The 23,235-nt window shown below is 40.3% G+C and overlaps 1 protein-coding gene across 4 annotated transcripts in view; it reads left to right on the top strand.

Moving 5' to 3' along the window:
* The first annotated feature begins 2,868 nt into the window (after positions 1 to 2,868).
* The window catches only part of borcs5 (BLOC-1 related complex subunit 5), a 76,423-nt gene continuing 56,056 nt past the window's right edge, over positions 2,869 to 23,235 (top strand). Inside the window, exons 1-4 of one of the 4 annotated variants that reach the window (XM_067999611.1) lie at positions 3,105 to 3,537; positions 5,720 to 5,922; positions 12,003 to 12,093; positions 14,896 to 15,042. In XM_067999611.1, coding sequence (XP_067855712.1) covers positions 12,036 to 12,093; positions 14,896 to 15,042 — 205 coding nt within the window. In that variant the 5' untranslated portion in view covers positions 3,105 to 3,537; positions 5,720 to 5,922; positions 12,003 to 12,035. Of the gene's footprint in view, positions 2,935 to 3,104; positions 3,538 to 5,716; positions 5,923 to 12,002; positions 12,094 to 14,895; positions 15,043 to 23,235 lie in introns of those variants that run through there. The other 3 variants (XM_067999610.1, XM_067999612.1, XM_067999609.1) reach the window with 3 other exon arrangements.

Genomic DNA, 23,235 nt, shown 5'->3' with positions numbered 1-23,235 from the left:
CCTGACTGCTACACTTATCAGGACACGGTGGTGTTAATTCAAGTATTGATCAACCTTTAAAGAAGATATAGCATCAAAAATTGCAGTATAGAATGCTAATTTTGCCTATTTCCCACAATTAGTCAGTTTGGATCAGCGATATTGGGGGTGATAATGAGTGGGACATAGTGCAGGATGGCATATGGGTGGCTGAATTTTGATTGAATTGAAATTCATGGAGAAAGCATAATGAGAGACTGACAAAGGTTATTGGAGAAATCAATCTAAAAGAAAAACTTGCATTTATATAGTGCCTTTTATGACCTCAGGATGTCCCAAAGTGCTTCACAGCCAATGAGGTATTTTTGAAGTGTAGTCACTGTTGTAATGTAGGAAACGTGGCAGCCAATTTGTGCATAACAAGCTCCAACAAACAGCAATTTGATAACCAGTTAATCTGTTTTAGTGATGATGGTTGAGGGATAAATATTGGCCAGGACACCAGGGATAGCTCCCCTGCTCTTCTTCGAAATAGTGCTGTGGGATCTTTTACGTCTACCTGAGAGGGCAGACGGGTCCTCGGTTTAACGTTGCATCCGAAAGACAGCACCTTCAACAATGCAGCACTCAAATGTCAGCCTAGATTTTGTGCTCAAGTCTCTGGAGTGGGACTATGAACCCATGACTTTCTGAGTAAGAGGTGAGGGTGCTACCACTGAACCACAGCTGACAGCTGATCGAGAGGTGACAAAAGCATGGATAAAATTATCAGCAGCAGTGAGGTGAGATAGGTAAGGAGGTAGGAGATGTAGCAGAGTTGGATGTAAGCATTCTTGATGAAGGATAAGATGTGGGGTTTGAAACTCAACTCTGGGTCACACTGGACACCAAGGTTTTGCATAGCCTGAATCAATCTCAGCAAATGATCAGAGACAGGGATAGTATTGGCATGGGAGCAGAGTTTATGGTGAAGATCATGCCTTCAGTCTTTCTCATGTTCCATCGGTGTAAATTTTCATCCATATGTGGCTTGATGTCAGTCAGGAAGTCTGACAGCATGGAGATGTCTGTAGGCCAAGGGAAGCAGTGGAGAGCTGCTATCAGGATACATATGGAAGCTACCATGTCTGAAAATGATGTTAACGAGAGACACGTAGATGAAGAGAAGGCGGCCAAGAATAGAAAATGGGGAACTGTAGAAGTAACTATAGAGGGGAAGAGAAGATAGTGCCGTAGATGTGCTGACTACGTTGGGACAGATAGGAGTGGAACCATACAGGGGTGGAGGATGACCATGGTTAACCATGTCAATGGCACAGAGATGTTGAGAAAGACAAGGAAAGATAAAGTGCCGTGGTCTCAGCCACAGAATTTTGTGACTTTTGCCAGGGCAGTCTCAGTGACGTCATCAGAACAGAATCAGGACTGATTCATAGAATGATACAGCATAGAAGGCCATTTGGCCCATCGTGTCTGTGCCTATGAAGGAATTTGAATCAGGAGAAATGTGGCAGGGTGGTTACGACACATTGAAGGAACCTAGGGAGAAAAAAGTTAGAGATGAGACAATAGTTGAAGAGGATGAGGGTGGGTCTTTTGAGGAAGGGGTTGTTAGTAGATTTGAAAGGAAGCAGGACAGTGCCTGAGCAAAGGGGACCGTTAGTTCACAGTTTAAGAAGGGCTTTATAATACTTTGCTCAGGACTCTTCCACTGCTGTTTAACAGGACTTGGGTTCAGTCTAGTTCCTGGGAGTGGCTCATATTCAGATAATGTTTGCTTAGCTACAGACAGTCTACAGCTTCTTTACTCTTTTACTCTAAGCCAGGTGGTGGTCTTCCTCCTCTGGGCTGACACAAACCCATTGAGTCCATCCCTGGGGATGTGTGAGTCAGGCCCAGCAGGCTCAGCTTTCCTTTGGTTCACAATGGGAGCCTTGTAATAACTGGCATTGGATACCCTCTTGCTGCCCTGGAGCTGGAAAGTCAGTCTTTGCAGTAAGGATAATGTAGTCCTTGACACTTTATACTCTATACTAGCGAATCTTTAAAACTATTTTCTCTATAATTAAATTAAAATAACTTTTTTTAAAAAACAAATCTCTTGCTCTCTCTCACCTCTTTGCATCCTGTGGGAATGTGAATATCTGTTTAAGTAATTTATTTATTCCTATTTTGCTAAATGTTCTGTGGAAAGACAACTATAAAAAAATTAATTTGGAATTGAAAGATATGCAAGAAATGCACCTCTTCATTATAAATATGTCTATTGGTAGACACCTGTTTGCATTTGTGGTTTAAATTAGGATATTAGTTGGAAAGAATGAAATAAATAGAAGCAGCCCAGAAGGGAAAGAATTCTAGTCAGAAGTCTGTCTAGAAACGACTAGTGACATCGAGTTTACAACACAGAAACAGGCCATTCAGCCCAACTGGTCTATACCAGCATTTATGCTCCACACGAGCCTCCTCCCACCCCTCTTCATCTAACCCTATCAACATATCCTTCCACTGTCATGTGCTTATCTATCTTCCCTTTAAATGCACCTATGTTATTTGTCACAACTGCTCTTTGTGGTAGCACTTTCCACATTCTAACCATTGTTTGGGTAAAGAAGTTTATCCTATTAGTGACTATCTTATATTTATGACCTCTAGTTTTGGACTCCCCCACAAGTGGAAACAATTTCTCTACATCTACTCTTTCATTACCTTGAAGACCTCTATGAGGTCACCCCTCAGCCTAGCCTGTTCAGCCTTCCCTGGTCTCACAATCTCAGAAAACCCAACTCAATGCTTAATGAGGTCAGACATTTAAGGTCTCAACCAAAGGAAAGCACTTCTGACTGCAGCGCTCCCTCAGCACTGCAATGGATTGTCAGCCTAGATTTTATGCTCAAGTCCTTTGACTCAGATGCGAGAGTGCTGCCACGACTGACACAGTCCCTAAACACAATGGTAAGATGGAATCAAATCTGAGGCGATGCTGACACCTGATACAAGCAAAGAAACATCGGTTGAGCTGATAATGGCTACGGCGGCAGTAACTTTATCACCCTCCTAATTTGCTATTCTGTCTCCGGGTTTGAGCGTGACCCCGGAAGTAAAGTGCTGAGCGCTCATTGCAGTCCATGTGTTACATTTATTGCAGCGAAACTGCAACAGTAGCGCGAGCGGCGGCCGTGGTGAATCCAGTGCCCGAATTCCATTCAGAACCTCACCCGGACAGCGCGCGCCAGAAACAAAAGTACAACACAAGCACCGGCTCCATGTCGATGGGCTGCAGGAGGCCGTGCATCTGCTGAGAGGGTTGCAGTTGCGTTTGCAACCGCAAACTTCCGTGAAGAGAGAGGGGGCGAGTTTTGAATGTTTTTTTTTGTGTGGAAGAAAGGTTAAGGAACGACGGCCAAAAAGTGTTTCCTCAGAACAGCAGGCCGCATACTTTGAAGGGACATCTTTGTTTGTTGTGAGCTGTGACGGTGTCCACGCGTGCGCTATTTAAAGGAAAAGGCTTGTTGGGTGTCTGTGTTTACAGGTGTGACAGTCTGCCTTCAACCTCAGGTAAAGCTGTTGGGAATTAGTGCACTGTTAGATCTTTTTATTATAAATTAGTCTAGTTATTAAGAGGAATATTAGTGATCCTGTAGACAGGGTGGATTCTGTTGTTTGAGGAATGTGAGATTTTGGGGGGGGGGGAATAATTTAGTGTTAATAGATTGCGTCTTGCAAAATGATTTGATCGTATGTGGGGAATGTTGCTGTAGGAGGGCTGAAATATATGTGCAACGTGCAAACCCAGATTTTCAAAGGATTGTTCAAAAGATTATTCATGCTAGCAGGTTTATTAAAGTAACTTTCTCTGAATGTATGCACCTTTTTGTGCATTTTGTTAGCTTACTAGACCAGATAATACTTTAGGAATAAGTATTTGAAAATCTTGTCAACAGGATAGCTTGGATCTGAATATCCAATTGGAAAGAATGTAAAATCTAGTAGTCTGATAACATGCAGTAGGACCATGTTATATGGATTGAGCCTGTCAAGACAAAGTTGCACACTAAGAGAAAACTGAATTACTGTAAAAGAATGAAGACATATGGCTCGCCCCTCCCTATCTCTGTAACCTTCTCCAGCCCTACAACCCTCCAAGATCTCTGCACTCCTCCAATTCTGGCCTCTTGCGCATCCCCGATTTTAATCGCTCCACCATTGGTGGTCATACCTTCAGCTTCCTAGGCCCTAAGCTCTGGAATTCCCTCCCTAAACCTCTCCGACTCTCTACCTCTCTCTCCTCCTTTAAGTCGCTGCTTAAAACCTACCTCTTTGACCAAACTTTTGGTCACCTGCCCTAATATTGCCTTCTGCGGCTCAGTGTCAAATTTTGTTTGATAACGCTCCTGTGAAGCACCTTGGGATGTTTTACTACTTTAAAGGTGCTATATAAATGCAAGTTGTTGTTGAGTAGTTGCCCATATCCTAATTGCAGTGCATCTGCTGCTGTCAATTGGATCACAAAAAACACTTGTTTCCGCCTCTAGTTTCCATCAACTAATTTGTGTGTTTTAGAAAATAGGAAGCGGGTGGATGAAAAGAGCATGCGATTTTCCCTCCTCATCCTCTCCGCAGCCTTTGATATAATTGACCGCACCATCCTCCTCCAATGCTTTTCCTCTGTTATCCAGCTAAGTGGAATTGCCCTTGCTTGGTTCCACTCTGACCAATCCAAATCTAGTCAGAACATCTCCAATAATGGCTTCTCTTTCATCATTACCTCCAGCGACAATAACGATCTAGCCTTGTCCCATTCCTATTTCTCATCTACATGCTGCCCCTTGGCAACATCATCTGCAGGCATGGGATCAACTTTCACACATACGCTGAAGACATAAGCTCCACCTTTCCACCATCTTTCTTGATCCTTCCACTACCTCTGTGTTGTCAGACTGCTTGTTCGATATTCAGTCTTGGATGAGCTGCAATTTTCTCCGTTGAGAAGACTGAAGTGCTTGTCTTCGGTCCCCACCGCAAACTCCGTTCCCTAGCCACTGAATCCACCTCCTCCTGGGCCACTGTTTCAAGCTGAACCAGACTGTTCGCAGTCTTGGTGTCCTATTTGACGTTGAGCTGAGCTTCTGACCCCATATCATAAAGACCGTCTACTTCTACCTCCATAACCTGCCTCTGCTCCTGCCTCAGCGGATTTACTGCTAAGACCCTAATTCAAGCCCTTCTCACCTTCAAACTTGATTATTCCAATACTTTCCTGGCTGGCCTCCCGTTCTCCACCTTCTATAACATCAGCTCATTCAAAAATCTGCTGCCTGTATGCTGTTGTACCGCTTACCTGTTGACCCTGTCCTTGCTGATCCATGTTGGTTCCTAGTCCCCCAACACCTCCGAATTTAAAATTCTTGTCCTCACCCCGCCCTATCTCTAACTTCCTCCAGCTCTACACTTCGCCCCTGCAATCTCCAATCCTCTGACTCTGGTCTGTTGTGCACCCACCCCTCCTTTTGCCCCACCATTGGCAGCTGTGCCTTCAGCATGCCCTGTAATTCTCTCCCTAAACCCATTTGAATCTCCACCTCCTTCTTCTTAAAACATCCCTGTTTGGTCACCTCTCACAATATCTCCTTCTTTGGCTCTGTGTCCATTGTTTTCTGATTATGCCTCAGTGAAGCATCTTGGGTCGTTTTTCTATGCTAAAGACGCCATATAAATGCAAGTTGTTGTTATATAGTAGATTCCACAATCCTCAGGAGAACGGCTTTAAATAGTACCACGGCATCTTTTGCACCCACTTGAGCTGGCAGACAGAGACTAGCTTTAACATCTCATCTGAAAGACGGCACCTCCATCAATGCAGTCTTCCCTCAATACCACATTGAAGTGTTACATGTTCGAGTTCTGGAGTGAGGCTTGAGCACATAACCTTCTGACTCAGAGGTGAGAATGCTACGAACTGAGCCAAACTGATACTTTGCCTTACTGGTACTTGCTCTACGCTACTGACGTCTTATGAAATAAGTAAGCTTGCCTAGCAAGTATCAAAGTGTGAGTTGGTGTTATAAATTCAGATTTTCCATTGATACCTCTTCAGGTTCAGTGGCATCAGTTGTTTCCGTAAGTGGATCCCATGTCCCTTACTTTCTGGAGTTGTGACATGGCCCAACATCTACTCATTGATAGGGTAACCCAGGGGATGTAACAGTGTGTGCCCTTTAATGTACAAGTTGAATATTGTATCTTTCGCATGTGCTCTCGTGTGTGCTTCTTTAATCTTTCAGTAAGTAGGCTGTTTACACTGTAGTAATACATGGCCAGAACGAAACATTAAGCTTTTTTATTTCATAAGTGAAGATACAGAGCAACAGTTATGATCAGACTCACTTAATTAAATCAGTAAAACTTGTCTTCACGTAGTAATACAAAATAATGAAATCTTTACACTTCCCCACATCAGTGGGTTGTCTTGCTTGACTTAAACAAAAAAACTTCTAACTGCTCTCTTGCATCCTAACCTTCTGTGACCTCTCACTTTCTATGGTGATGTTTGTGCTTACTATTTAGCTCCTGGTACCTGCTGCCTGCTGGCAAGGACTCAAACCTGTGCTTGTCAGTTGTTAATAGCCTTTAATGACTATCCTCCAAGGGGAAGTTTAACAATGTGTCTGGGGTCAATGGAAACATGCGTACCAATGGAAGATTAACCTTGAATGACGGACTCGGTAATTTGATATCTGAGCTAGGTAGGTTTGCAGTACTAAAGGGCATTGTTAATGATTGACCAGCTAACCTGGATCACTATTGGAATTTGGGGGAGACCTGTGGGATTTCCCCCACTCAATTCCAGATAATCCTGCAAGCCAATATCCTAACAGGTAAAATGGTCCTAGTTAGACAGCAGCTGGAAACTTAACCAGTGCTCTGTGCTAGTAAACTGTATAATTTTACTTGGTTAAACTCCAGCAGTACCCATGTTCATGAGGGTCTCAAAGTCTGGGCTCTTACCAATCTGCAGTTGAGCTCCTTGGACTTGACAAAGTGTTGTATGCTGCTACAGAAGCGAGAATGCACCCTGTGTCAGGCAATCAGAAAATCTGCTGGTTTAGATTTCTCAGCAGTTTGGTTTGGAGATTCTTAAACACGGTTAAAGGTATTTTACACCTGTCAGACATTTGGCTGATCAAAAATAAATGTGCCATTTCTCCACAACCAGAACATGTATGTCATTCAGATTTAATTTTGGTTTATTTAGTGGAGGTTTAGACAAGTTACTGAGTTGTAATGAATTGGATACTTTACTGAGACTTTTAAACAGCTGGAACATCTTTGGTATTTATCAGGGTAACTTAGTACAATATTATACAAAAGTTTTATAATAAAACACAAGTTGTTGACAGAAATTATGGCTTATATTGTAAACAGCCTTTGAAAACTGTTTTGAATCAGTTATTTTAGCTGTACTTATTTCTATGAAACATCAATGCAATTTGTTTGTTTCATTTAATTAAGAGGAGCTATTATAGGAACAATTGGAATCCGTGCACTTGATGACACTAAAACCTGAATTAATTGTCAAGTAAATGTTGAGTAACGTGAAAACCAAAACAATTTTTATACAAGTGTGGGGACCTAATCCATCAAAAACAATTCTGTTTTGCTTGCATCATTTAAATTACAGAAATATGTGGAATAATGTGTGGTCCTGCTAACTTGTGCTTCTTTGTTTGCAAGTATTCAAATCTGAAATTGTTGTAACTGCTAAATAGGCCAGATTTGCATTCCAATTCATTTGATTTTAAACCCCCCACCTTTTCCCGGGAGTTTTTCTAAGTATATTTCAAAAAATAAACTTTAAAACTATAGGGAATGTACCTTGAGAAATCCAGAACTGACAACTCTGGTGTGCTCTTTCCTAAGATCAACATGTAGATACTGTCCTACTGGGCAAACAGCACCTAGCTACCAGTTACATCTCGTTATCTTTAGGGCATATTCCACACCATATTAGCGTTGCAGCAAAGCAGTTTCTCTGCGATGTTGAAGATGGTGTATAAACAGGGACTAATGTTAGCAAGCACAGATTGCTTTGAACAGGAGATGCAGGACTCTAACCCCAAGCAGCTGATAGTCTACAGTTCAGGTATCAAACTATGATGTAAACATGATCTTCTGCAGTTTTGGTGGTGCGGGGAGACAGTTGAGTGAATGGCTCTAACATGATGTCACCAGGAAAGTGTCATGATGTTGCAATGTTCAGTGGCCTCAAACTGCTAAATCCATTGACCTCAAATCAGGTTTTTGAGTTGCCAATATAAATCCGCTCTCCAAGCCAAACTAAACTCAGGAGCAATTCCCTCTTGGTTATTTTGTTACATTGTAATTGCATCATTAAATCTGTGAGCTTGTATTTAGTATACTTCTCTTTCTTTTTATGAATGGCCATGCAAATGTTCATTTCTCAACCAATTTCTTACATGGTGCTTTATCAAATGCTTTCTGAAAGTCTATTTAAGCTACATCTACCACATTCTCCATTAGTATTTTCTAATATTCTCTTAAAAAAATTCTATCAGGTTAGTCAAACATGACCTATTCTTCAGAAATCCATGTTGACTATCATAGTAGGTGCAGCACAGGAGGAGGCCATTCGACCCATCATGCCTGTGCCGGCTGTTTGAAAGAGCTAGCCAATTAGTCCCATTCCCCTGCCCTTTCCCCATAGCCCTGTAAATTTTTTCCCTTCAAGTATTTATCCAGTTCCTGTTTGAAAGTTACTATTGAATCTGTTTCCACCACCCTTTCAAGCAGTGCATTCCAGATCATTACAACTTGCTGCATAAAAAATGTTTCCTCATGTCGCTTCTGGCTCTTTTGCTGATCACCTTAAATCTTTGACTTCTGATTACTGACCCTTCTGTCCCTGGAAACAGTTTCCCCCTATTTACTCTGTCAAAACAGTTCATGATTTTGAACACCTCTATCAAATCTCCCCTTAACCTTCTCTGTTCTAATGAGAACAATCCCAGCTTCTCCAGCCTCTCCACATAACTGAAGTCCCTCATCCCTGATACCATTCTAGTAAATCTCTTCTGCACCCTCTCTAAGGCCTTGACATCCTTCCTAAAGTTTAGTGCCCAGAATTCAACATAATATTCCAGCTGGGGCCTAACCAGTGTTATATAAAAATTTAGCATAACTGCCTTGCTTTTGTACTCCATGCCTCCATTAATAAAGCCCAGGATCCCATATGCTTATTTAACAGCCTTCTCAACTTGTCCTGCCACCTTCAAAGATTTGTTTATGTGCATTCCCAGGTGTGTCTGTTCCTGCACCTCCTTTAAAATTGTAGCATTTAGTTTATATTATTTCTCCTCATTCTTCCTACCAAAATGAATCACTTCACATTTCTCTGCGTTATATGTTATCTGCCATGTGTCTGCCCATTTCACCAGTCTCTAATCACTCCATGCCCTTCTAACTATTCATTTATTTTCTCAAATTATAATCTCTAGTAATTTTCCTATTACTTCTTTTATTCTAACAGTTGCCTGGCTTCTCCCTTTCTCCCTTTTTGAACAGAGCTGTAACATTTGCCACTGTCAAGTCCTTTGGCACAGTCCCTGTTCCTAATGAATTTTGAAAAATTATGGATAATCCTTTTGCTTGTCCCTCATTAACCTTCAATATTCTGGGGTGCATACCATCTTGTTTAGATACCAATTTTTAGTGCCCCTAGCCTTTTAAAAAAAAATCATTTTTTAAAATTAATGCATATTGGTTGCACTTCCACTTCTTCACCCACAAACTATTAAAGACTTTGTTTACTCTCCTTTATAAATACTGAGACAAATGGCATATCTGCCATTTCCTTATTTGCCACAATAATCTCACCATGCTTTCTTTTTTTCTAATGTATTTGTGAAAATCCGTTGTTATTTCCCTTTATGTTGGCTGTAATTATTTTCATGATCCCTCATAACTCTCCTTACCTCTATGTTTCTATTTGTAGATTACAGTTCTTTCTCACAATTCCCTTCTGTTTTACTAACTTTTAGGTTTGTCATGTCCAATTTTAGCCTTTGTCAACTTGATCTACTGCCTAATCTACTGTTTATCCATGGAACCATGATCCTAGACATAGCCCCCTTTTTTTCTTTTTGGAAAGTTCCTAGACTGTACCAATCTCACACTTAAATATTTCCCACTGTTGCTCAATTGTTTTATCTTTTCCTCCAATTTATTCACACTTGGTCCTCTTTCACCCTTCTGTAGTTTGTTCTTCTCCAGTTAACTTTGTTTCTGACTTTTTTTTCTTTCTCTATTATAAATCTAATTATGTTATGATAACCCATCCCAAATGTTTCTTCTGCTTTTCTGTTGCTGACCTGATCAATCTGGTCATTAACCAGAACCAAGTCCAAAATTGCATACTTCCTTATTGAATTTATTATGTTCTTATTCAGAAAACAGTCTTGACTGCATTCTATGAATCCCCTCTCTGATATTTTCTCCCAATCTATCTCTGGATAGTTCAAGTCCTCCCTTCATTACAGTTGTCATACTTCTACACACCTCTTTCAACTGTCTGCAGATTTCCTCTTCAATTTCTTTCAAACTATTGGGCAGTCTGCATATTAACATGCCCCCTTTTATTGCTTAGCTCAACCCACAGAGACTTTATCTGTATTATTATTTGTAATTTTTTTCCTTTCTATTGCTTAGACCCTTTTCTCAATAAATAATACTGCACCCCTTCCTTTTTGTTTTTGCTATCTCTTTGAAAAATGTTATAACATGGAATGCTTAGTTTCTAATCATACCGTGGGGGAAATGTTATAAACATTCAGAGGACTTCAGCACTGTCTATAGGGCTGGGCGGCAACCATTGGCTCTTTTCAGCAATATTTGGCTGGTTTGTCATACAATGTTCTTGGTGGAGATTTTGGTTTAAGATGTGGGATGTTAGAACTGGAATTCATGAAAAGTTTGATTTCCATGAGTGTTTAGTAAAATGATGCAATTGAATTCAAATTGAGCTCTGTAATTTGGAGCATCCTATATTGTATGTTTCTGCATTGCATTGAGCCCAGTGTCTACTTTTTACAGTGTAATACAGAACTTGGTTTAAATTAAAATGACAAGTTGATGTTGTTTCATGACCATTTTTGGTTTTGCTATGTGAGTGGTATAATTTACTTCGAACGTAAACCAAAAAATATTGGGGTGAAATTGGCTGTGGGTGATGGCATTCCATCAGTGGAAAAGAAAATCAGGCAGGCGGTAAAATGGGCTGACGATTTTTTTTTTATCGCCTGTTTTACACTGATGCCCAAGACCAATTTCATCCCCAGTATCTCTGCACAAAACTCTGGGAATGCTCAATGATGCTGTGTTGGATATGTATCATGTTATACTTGTGAGGATGATCTCCACAAATCACATATGTGATATAACTCACTACATTATGTACATTACAAGTATGTTAAGTCCTTTTTGTAGGATACTAACTCTGGCTCAACTCTTTTTGGAAAGAAACGGTTTTGATGAACACTATTCCAATTCCATATTTAAAACCAACATAGGAACAAGTGGAGATTTATATCAAACATGACAACTTTATACAAATGTAACACTTGAACTCAGGTGGCTTAAAAAATGTTGTTTTTATGAACTATGAACTAAATGTTGTTTTTATGAACTAATAAAAGACACGTTCATTTTATGTGCATTTAAGGGTTGAAACATTGAAATGTGCTTTTTAGGTCAAGCAGGTGTGGTCATCCAAAATCATGGGTTGGATTTGGAGTGTTATCTCTGTTGAACAGAATGGTTTCTTGGAGACTAAGCATGTTTCCCTATTTGCATGTAATCACAAATTGATTGGAATCATTCTATTTGATGCATTAGAGGTTCTGAGGTCTAGAGGTGAAGCAATAATTGTGTTTCTGTCTCCAGTGCATCATAAGCATGTATGCACTTGTAATCTAACACTCATGTAACTCTTTGTTTGGTTTATGCAGTGTTGAGGTACTCTGGGACTGCATTTCAACACCATGGGAGCTGAACAGAGCACGTATAATGATCATAAACAACCAGAATGTCATGTCTCGGGTAAGTAGCAATTAAATCACTTCATTAACATTCATTTCAGTTTAACTCCAGTGGATTCATGTTCACTGCCAATGAGCCCTATTGGGTTAGTGTTAAAGAAAGCTAAAGTAGATCTCAGCTATTGCAACACTTAGGATAGATGGCATGCAGAAAGGCAATATTTTGTATATTTTATAATTTAATTATAATAAAGTTTTAGCAGAGGTACTCCATATAAATTGTCAGTACAACAGAATCTGCTTGCAATAATTAATATGAAATGGCCCCAATTTGAGCACTATACCAAGTTGAGTACTTTGCCAGGTAATAGAATCATAGAATCATAGAAGTTTACAACATGGAAACAGGCCCTTCGGCCCAACATGTCCATGTCGCCCAGTTTATACCACTAAGCTAGTCCCAATTGCCTGCACTTGGCCCATATCCCTCTATACCCATCTTACCCATGTAACTGTCCAAATGCTTTTTAAAAGACAAAATTGTACCCGCCTCTACTACTGCCTCTGGCAGCTCGTTCCAGACACTCACCACCCTTTGAGTGAAAAAATTGCCCCTCTGGACCCTTTTGTATCTCTCACCTTAAATCTATGCCCCCCTCGTTATAGACTCCCCTACCTTTGGGAAAAGATTTTGACTATCTACCTTATCTATGCCCCTCATTATTTTATAGACTTCTATAAGATCACCCCTAAACCTCCTACTCTTCAGGGAAAAAAGTCTCAGTCTATCCAACCTCTCCCTATAAGTCAAACCATCAAGTCCCGGTAGCATCCTAGTAAATCTTTTCTGCACTCTTTCTAGTTTAATAATATCCTTTCTATAATAGGGTGACCAGAACTGTACACAGTATTCCAAGTGTGGCCTTACTAATGTCTTGTACAACTTCAACAAGACATCCCAACTCCTGTATTCAATGTTCTGACCAATGAAACCAAGCATGCTGAATGCCTTCTTCACCACCCTATCCACCTGTGACTCCACTTTCAAGGAGCTATGAACCTGTACTCCTAGATCTCTTTGTTCTATAACTCTCCCCAACGCCCTACCATTATGTTAATGAGTTGTGCAGCACAGCTCATTCATTCATCTGCTGTGCCAGTTCAGAATTTCCCCTGCACGCCTGTTAAAGCTGCTACAGATCTCAGGTGGGTCACATCAGAAGACTGTAGAAACTATCTTTTAAGATTTGTTTTGGTTTAGATTACCATAGATTCCCTATTGCTGGTGTCCGTATTGCTGTATACCGGATTGCTGGAGGTGACTGCCTTTAGCTCTGTAGCTGAAGGCTCACTGCAGTCTAAACCAAGACAAGTAGTTTTTAGTCTCTGAAATGACCCATCTCGGGTCTATGGAGAGTTGAGGCAGATGAGCAGGAATTACAAGGGAACAAAAGTTGAATTTTAAAGTTGAATAGCCAGTTGCACAAAATCAGTTGCTGACAACTTGCTGATAATAACCTGCCAAGGAGATTTGAACATTTTTCTGGTGACTGAATAGAAGGATTAGTATGCTGGCTTGTACTGATCAATACAAACGATAGAAAGAGCAAAGACATTGTACAATTTGGTTTTGGGAGTCACAGTTTGGATACTATATCACAAATGGTGACCAGTAAAAGTGGATTCCACTGTATTGGAAGGCTTTGTAGAAGCATGATTTAGGGAATCCTTCTTAATGAGGTTGTCCTCAAACTTTCACTGCTTCTCTGAATCAATTGCTGTAGTAGGAAGGATTGGAATGGTAAACACTTTTGGATTCTTTAATGACCAACCTAATGAACATAGCAATCATGATGTACTACATAACTATGTTTGTAGGCTTATATCTTAGTGCTGTTCGACAGTCGTCTAACTGTAGAGCTTTGTTATTTCTCCACTGAAGTGACTAAATGGGCCATTTCAGTTGAAAGTGATATAATTTGTATCTGGATGTTAGATTCCTTAGCGAATTGACTAATATGTGACTTTTGAAGAACAATATATGGGACAAGTTTATGATTTCTGATTGCATTGCTGACAAAAGCGAAATGTGCCTTAGCAATTGGTTTTATTCTCGCACCAATTCAAATGTATGTCATTGTGTAACCTGCTCATAGTCAATGTCAAATTTGCCTTGTTTTTCCCACTATCAGTTGCCACTTCTTTAGTTAAAAAGTGTGTGAATATGTACATGAAGTCATGAAAAATCTTCACGTCTTTTGTGGTAACAATCTTTATTTTACTATATTTCTCTCGTTTACTTGTGTTTCTTTCTTTTTTCTGTTTTTCTGCCTCTCTTTCATTTCTGTCTCTCCTCCACTTCTGTTTTGCTCCCCAATTCCTGTTGCTTCTTTCCTTTATTCCTTCATTCCCTCCTCTCTCTTTCAACGTTAACTCTGTTTCTTTCTCCTTATCATTTAAGTTTCTCCTTGCATATTTGTTTCTCTTTCTTTACTTTCACTTCTGTTTCTCTCTCTCTTTTCATTTATGTTTCCCTTTTTTCCATATTCATTTTGTTTCTTACTCCTCATTTATTTATGTTGTTCTTTTTTTTTACTCTTTTCTCTCTTAGTTCCTTTGTTTCTTTTCTGTCCTACCACTCTTCACTTTCCCCTTTTCTCTTTTTATTGTGGTTATTTCTCTTTGGCTTGTTCCAACAACCATGGGGAGATTAGAGGCTGTAGCATCATTGAGCTTGTGGTTTCATAGTAAGATATGACATAGATGCTACCATATTAATTCTTATATACACATACACATATGACCCATATTTTTTAATAGATCAAAAACTATGTTGGGCTGTGTGTCATTTTTTCTTATTCAGCGACAAATTCTCCAGCGAAGCAAAGAGCTAAAATGGATGACATCATAGTTGTTGCTACAGGAACACAGCAACCTGCTCGAACCACGTGGAATGATCCAGATGTTATTAAGCTGCACGAAATTCCTACCTTCCAACCTCTGCTCAAAGGTAATGCTTACTTTCCTCTTTGTTTCTTTAGCACTTGGTCTTTAGGTATTGTCTAACCACAGTTGAATATCATTTACTTTCATTACAGTTATATCTGGACCATGAAGACATTACAAGTGCCCATCTAATCTAATTATTTATTCTTTTCTCTTCCAAAATAAATATTTGTCCAGATCGTAACACTTTATATTGGCTGTCTAATCGCTTCAGTCACTTTTAATAATAGCAGATGTCTCGTGGTATTGTTCATAGTGAGAGAGAGATTAGGCTGTAGCGAGGGGTGAGGCTGGTGTGCACACCTCTGCTGAAAGGATTTGGAACAAAGTTTGTAAGAGATCTCCTTAAAGACTGTGAAGTAAATGTTTTTGATGGGCTGCTGGAAAATAATTGGTGTTTTCCTTGCCCATTGCAAGTAGATAGACAGATACATTTATTTCCATAGATAAATAAATCTCTGCATGTTTCACAAGGAGGGCGTAGCTGTTTACAAAGGATATCAAATGGGCACTCTGTCCAATCTGTTTAGAGTGTGGGTTTTTACAGTGAGGGCTAAGAAATAAAAAAAAAATTTAAGATTAGATTGAGATAACTTGTATCTTTCTTCTTCACCAAATATCTCTGCAACAGTACTTAGTGTTACTAAAGGTTTCTGTATAACTAAAGAGATTTAAATTCAGATCTGTTATTCAGAAACACCCTGCAAACTTGAATAATGGTACAATTATTTCAGAATTTGCCATCCATATTAAATGTGGTTTTTTTTGCTGATTGCTTTGACAGACTGTTTCCAGCGGTTGGCGGGGTGGGGGGGGGGGGAGTTTAGAACAAGGGGACATGGATGTAAGATTAAATATGATATCTATGTCAGAGAGCAGAAGAAACTTTTTTTTCTACAGAGAGTTGAGGCTGAGTGAACCACTACTGATTTTATTTATTTGCTCTTGGGATGTGGGCCACACGGGCAAGGCCGCATTTATTGCTCAGCCCTTGTTTCCCTGAGGAGGTGGTGGTGTACCTTCTCCTTGAACAGCTGCAGTCCTTGTGGTGATGGTGCTCCCAAAATGGTGTTAGGTAGGGAATTTCAGGATTCTGACGCAGTGATGATGAAGGAACGGCGACGTATGTCCAAGTTAGGTTGGTGTTCCCAAAACATTGCTGCTCTTGTTCTTCTTGGTGCTAGAGGTTGCAGGGGAGGGAGCTGCTGTCAGAGTAACCTTGGTGAGTTGCTGTAGAACATCCTGTAGATTGTACACACTGCAGCCACAATGCCTCAGTGGTGGAGGGGATCTTTTATGTCCACTTGAGCTGGTAGGCGAGGCCTTGGGTTAATGTCTTATTTGCAAAACACCACCCCCTGACAATGGAGCATTCCTTTAGTATTGCATTGAAATGTCAGCCTAAATTTTGTGCCTAAGTACGTTTTGGGGCTTGCAACCCACAATCTCCTGACTCCTGCAAGAGTACTGCCAACTGAGCCAAGCTGACACTAAGATGTTTTCCAAAAGAATAGCTCCTGAAATCATGCCACAGAATACCAGCACACCAAAGGTTATTTTAAAGGATAACTGCCTCAGCTAAAATAGCAGAGGAGAACAATTTCTTATGAACGTGTTAAATGTTTGTGCTCTAGCATCTTGCAGTGTAATTTCAGGGCCATAGTGTTAACATACTACAGAAGAGCAATTGTGCATAACTGATTAATTTAGCTGATTACTGTGGGCACTTATTATTGGCAATAACAAAGATAATCTATCTCTGAATGTGTCATAGGAAAATGATAGCTGATACGATGGACAGGAGGTGGTGTTGCTGCTACAGTTATAGAGGGATCAGTTGAGCTGATTGATCTTGGGGCAGTGTTGAGGCAGGTGGTTTGTACCTGGAAAGGTGGGTGTAGCTGTCAATAGTGTATTGCTGTGAGTGACAGGTATATTTTTCACCCATGTGTCATGTTGCCATTCACAAATATTGATGCTGTCAATCTTTAATAAAAACAGAAAATGCTGGAAACGCTCAGCAGGTCAGGCCGGGGAGAGGAAGGGAGGGGTAACAGTTCAGGTTGTTAACCTTTCATCAGAATGCTTTTTTAGGGTGTAAGTCAGAAGCAAAATTAATGAAATTCTGACAAGAACAGAAAGCAGCAGAACAGTCATCTATGTACCGGAAGACGAGGTCAGGGAGGGGACCCTAGTAGGACTGGAACAAAGAATGCTCAACATAGCCTACATACAGGCAGGCATAGCTGTGACCCATGTGGGTTCCCATAGCGGCCCCTTTTTATTTAGAGGAAGTGAGTGGAGTTAAAGAAAAAGTTGTTCAATGAGAGAACAAGTTCAGCCAGGTGGAGGTGGAGGAGGAGGAGGAGGGTGGTAGTTGATGGTTGATGGAGACTGGTTGGGCCGCTGTTCAAGGAAGAAGTGGAGGGTCTGTAGTCTTGCCCTGGTGGGGGATGTAGAGGGACTGATGAGAGGTCATCGATCTGAAACGTTAACCCTCCCTTCCTCTCTCCACAGGTGCTGCCTGACATGCTGTGTGTTTCCAGCATTTTCTGTTGTTTTTTCAGATTTCTAGTATCTGCAGGCTTTGCTTATTGTTTTACTATCAATCTTCAGTTTGATATTTAACCGCCCTGAGTTTAGCGCCTGTTTTTATGGAGATTGTGAACTATAGCATTGTAGGCCTCTGAGTTAATCTGCCGCAAAGTGATGAAGTTAACCTGTCCACCGTACATCTTTGACCACTGAGATTAATGATTAAATTAAAATGTGATTTAGAATTCTTATTATGGTAGCACTCTTCTTTCTTCAAAATGACATTAATCTTGTTTTCAGGTGATTGTTATACACTTGAAAGGAATAGTAAAAATTGATGTTCTGATAAGACATTGGATAAATGTAATTTCTTTCTTTACTGACTCCCTGAGATTGATGAGCATGATACGTTGCCAGAAACAAACTTGAAGAAATAAATGCCTGAGAAACATAAAAACAATAATATTTCTTTTGCTATAGTTATATTTCAACTCGGTTGACTTAATCTGCACGATATTGGAATCTGTTCTGGACAGGGTGACACACACATGAACAAATTAGGGTAGCAACATGTTCTTGATATGGAGCTGCAATAATCAATTGTACAATATTACAATCTGTAGAGGGAGTTCTTGAGCTTTTTTCAGTTTTTAAATGTAAATTGGTTGGGCTGATTTTTCTACTGTGAAGTTGAAGGTGCTAAAATGGCACAATAGAGCCTTGTTAAAATGTTATTTTTGGCACCTAGTCAACCAAATAACACTATTTAAGGAGAGACTGTTACAGAGAGGATCCTTAAATGAGTGATGTAAGGAAACTCTGATGTATCACACACTGGGATCTGTGTGAGGCCTCATTTGTTCACTCTCAGCCCCACAACCTACGTGCTTTGAGTGAGCTCAGTCATACTTGCTAATGGGATGTTGTCACCTGCTACTACTAATACTAGTTTAATGTAGATTTGAAAATTATGTCTTGATTGTATTAGAAATGACTGAGAAAGGGACTGAGTGGTGCAGTGGTTCCTTGCATTGCCCTTTCATCTCTGTGATTTAAGATTGATTCCGGTCCAAACCATTGGAATGAAAATCCTCTTTCTTTCATTTCTCTCAGACCCTTTGCTTTCAAAATTCAACTTGTTCTTTAATCAAATTAGAATAAGGAGAGAAATTCTTTTTTTCCCCCTCTCTCTCTTCTCTGCCTGCCTCCCCACTGTCATAAATGTTAGAAATTAGAATCTCTGCCTGGAAGGTGTAAGCCATTAGCAGTTATGTTTTCTAACTATCAACAAAACACAGGTGAGCTAATTAGCTGGCTTCAAGATTCAACTGATTTTTTTTGAAAGATGAAATCACATTACATAAAGACATGCCCCCCACCCCTTACCCTCCCTTTCAAACCAAAGGTTCCAACAGATATGTAATCAGAACACTCATTTTCTCACACACACAGCCTTACTTTTTTTTAAAAAGACAACCAATATAAATTTTACTTCAGTAAAGTGTTTGAAATTGTCCTGTAATAATTTTGAATGGAAACTGCTCGGACCTAAATAAAAATATTCCTCAGTATCGCTGGCAGAATGGTAATGATGCATCCTGGGTTAATAAGGTGCACTGCACATGCTCAGACTGCACAATGCAAATTCAGCTCAGTGTCACAACTTTAGGCAAAATATCAACTTCAAGCCCAAGATTTGGGAGTTGCTAAGGCCTAATAGTAAATGAAAGCATTAGAATTCAGTAGATACATTTAATCATGTTATTGTGAAATAAGTAATTGTTACGATTCTTTTTAAACCCTTATCTTGGACATTAAAATTTCAGCTACTGAAGGGAAAAATGGTGGGTGAAGAATAAATTTTAGGAAGTGTTTTGCGAGAATTGTGAGATCCCAGTTGTCAGACTCCACAATGAAAGTGATGAGTTTCCATTATAAATGTGGCCATAGGAGTTTATAATGGAAAATCTGACACAGAAAGTGTGATTAAAAACAGGAAGCCAAGTGGTACAGACAGTAAGATTTTTAATATTATAGATAAATATTGTGATTTCCCAAGGCATTGCATTACAGGAATTCAAGACCAAATGTAGTATTAAGAAGAAGTGGGCCAGCATGCACATATGGAATTAGTCCCCATTTGAAGACATACATTCTGTCCTTATTTTTAATGTTACTTTGATTTTATATTATTTATAATAAAATAGCAAAATTTAGACCACTTAGGGCAGCAGAGAAGTAGAGTTGGTTAGAGCATATGCTTTTCTGTTGTACACGGCTGAGGAGCTGGGAGATGCAAAACTGAGGCACCACAGTGGCACCACTGGCAGGAGGATGTAATTACAAGGTGACGTTTACATACAACAACAACAACGTGCATTTATATAGCGCCTTTAACGTAGTAAAAGGTCCCAAGGCGCTTCACAGGAGTGATTTTAAAACAAAATTTGACACATAAGGAGATATTAGGACAAGAGACCAAAAGCTTGGTCAAGGAGGTATGGTTTAAGGAGCGTCCTAAAGGAGGGTAGAGAGGCAGAATGGTTCAGGCAGGGAATTCCAGAGCCTAGGCAGCTGAAGGCACGACCGCAATGGTGGAATGATTAAAATGAGGGATGCGCAAGAGGCAAGAATTGGAGGAGTGCAGAGATCCTGAAGGGTTGTAGGGCTTGAGGAGGCTATAGAGACAGGGATGGACGAGGCCATTGAGGGATTTGAAAACAGGGATGAGAATTTTAAAATCAACGTGTTCCTGGACCAGGAGCCAATGTAGGTCAGCGAGCACAGGGGTGATGGGTGAATGGGACTTGATGCAAGTTAGAATATGTGCAGCAGAGTTTTGGATGAGCTCAAGTTTATGGAGGGTGGAAGATGGGAGGCCGGCCAGGAGAGCATTGGAATAGTCAAGTCTAGAGGTAACAAAGGCATGGATGAGGATTTCAGCGGCAGGGGCGGAGGATTTGAACTGAAGCAGGGGCGGAGACGGACGATGTTAGAGATGGAAGTAGGTGGTCTTGGTGATGGAGCGGCTATATGGTCAGAAGCTCATCTCAGGGTCAAATAGGACATCAAGGCTGTGAATGGTCTGGTTCAGCCTCAGACAGTGGCCAGGGAGTGGGATGGAGTCAGTAGATAGGGAACAGAGTTTGTGGCGGGGACCGAAGACAATGGCTTCGGTCTTCCCAATATTTAGTTGGAGGAAATTTTTGCTGTCAGACAAGCAATGTGACAAATGAGAGACCGTGGAGGGGTCGAGGGAGGTGGTGGTGAGGTAGAGTTGGGCATCATCAGCGTACAAGTGGAACCTGACATTGTGTTTTCGGATGATGTTGCCAAGTGGCAACATGTAGATGAGAAATAGGAGGAGGTTCCTTGGGGGATTCCAGTGGTAATGCTGCGGGAGTGGGAAGAGAAGCCATTGCAGGTGAATCTCTGGCTACGACTGTATAGATAAAAATGGAACCAGGCGAGCGCAGTCCCACCCAGCTGGATGATGGAGGAGAGGTGTTGGAGGAGGATGGAGTGGTCAACCTTGTCAAAGGCCGCAAACAGGTTGAGAAGGATGAGGAGGGATAGTTTGTCATTTGTGACTTTGATGAGGGCAGTTCCAGTAGTGTAGCAGGGTCAGAAACCTGATTGGAGGGATTCAAACATGGAGTTGCGGGAAAGATGGGCACGGATTTGGGAGGCAACAACAAGTTCAAGGACTTTGGAGAGGAAAGGGAGGTTGGTGATGGGGCGGTAGTTTGCAAGGACAGAGGGCTCAAGGACATAGGCAGTTTCCATTGTAAATGTGGACATAGAAATTTAAAATATAAGGACAGAATATATGACTTTAATAGTGACAGAAGTACATGCAGAAATATATTTGATCTATTGCGGTGTTGCTCACTGAAAAAGAAAGTGCGTGACTCTGTGTTCCTAGAATTGTGTCTTTGTGTGTATGGAGTAATTACCTGTGTTTGTCTTTTAATCTTTGTGTTCCTCTTTATCTTTTTGTCTGTTGCAAACCATAATATCAATAATTTCTTTTTTTTTTGTGTGTAAAATTAGGGAGAGCAAAGAGTCAATGAAGTATTTTGATGGTGATGAATTGGATACATCAATTCTGTTCAATGTCCATTTCATTTGCATGTCTTCATCAGTATCCTGTATGTTAACTCCTGTCTACTGTTATCTATAATCCAGAGATTTAAGCACATAACCTATGCTGACTCTTCAGTGCAGTACTGTGGAAGTGCTGCAGTGTTGGAGGTGCCGTCTTTCGCATGAGATGCTAAACCGAGGGCCCCATCTGATCTCTCGGGTGGTCGTAAAAGATCCCATGACATTATTTCGAAGAAGAGCAGGGGAGTTCCCGGTGTACAGGCCAATATTTATTCCTCAACCAACATCACTAAAACAGATTATCTGGTCATTATCTCATTGCTGTTTGTGGGATCTTGCTGTGTGCAAATTGTCTGCCACGTTTCCTATATTACAAAAGTACTTAATTTGCTGTAAAGTGCTTCGGGGTGTCCAGAGGTTGTGAAAGGTGCTATATTAATGCAAATTCATATAAGAGAAGTGGTTAGCTTATAAATGAGAATTATGAGTATATCAGGAATATGAAAAAGAGAAGACAATGCCAGCCCAGGCAGCAGCTGGGAAGTTTTAGCGCTCACAGTTGTGGCAGAGAGTGAATGTGAGCTGGAAAGTATAATGCAGATTGATGGGAGAAAAAAAGTTGAGAAGATCGTCATTAGTTGGAAAGGCAAAAAATTAGAATTAATGACAAAATGCCTTTTGTACCATTCTTTATAGCCCACTATCTGCAGAACTAAAGGTTTTTGTTATAGGAGTTCCACATGCATTAGTTAGAATTGCTGTCGCCTACAGAAAAATGTATAACAGATTCTCTTGGCAATCAGACAATACTATTCCAATTGCAGTAATAAGTGTAGTTTCATTGTATATGATGAATGTATTTATTGTAACAATAAGATTGTAACGACTTCTGATGCTTAGAAAATTGAACAGTTAACAGTGGCTTTCAAATCTTTTTTGGGGCTCAGGTGTTCCAAAAAAATTTTCAAAGGCTATCATATATCTTCAGCTAAGGATACCAGTAAGTGTGCAATTAAAGTCTATTGCTTTTCTTCACTTCTGTTTCTCTATCGCTCATGCTTTACTTCTTTCTCTTCACTTCTGGTTCTCTTCTTTGCTTCTATTTTTCTTTCTCTCTTTCACTTCTGCCTGTTTCATTTGCTTCTGTGTGTGTCTTTGCTTTGCTTCTATTTTGCTTCTATCTCTTTTCTGTTTGTGTCGTCTCTGCCTATCTCTCTTTCTCTTTTATGTCTCTCTCTCTCTCCCCACCTTTGTTTCTGTCCCTTTATCTCTTTCGCTACTGTTTCTTTTCTTATCTCTCCCCTACCTTGTTTCTCTTTTTACTCCTTTCCTCTTCTCTCCATTTTGCTGCTCTCCCTCCAACTAAAAAAACACAGCTCATTTACATAGCATCAGGTATCGTTTGAAAATTAAAACATTGTAATAAGCAGCAGATTGCAATCTGTATGTAAACTTGTCACTGAACAACTGCACATTCATCAAGGGTCAGTAAGACAGTATCTATCCTCAACGTGGGAGGTATATATAACAAATATCCCCCTATGTTATACAATTG

This window comes from Heptranchias perlo, chromosome 18 (assembly GCF_035084215.1).
Source record: "Heptranchias perlo isolate sHepPer1 chromosome 18, sHepPer1.hap1, whole genome shotgun sequence".
Lineage (NCBI taxonomy): Eukaryota > Metazoa > Chordata > Chondrichthyes > Hexanchiformes > Hexanchidae > Heptranchias > Heptranchias perlo.
Note: the sequence above shows the minus strand (reverse complement) of the source record. Positions and strands in the feature narration are given on the sequence as shown.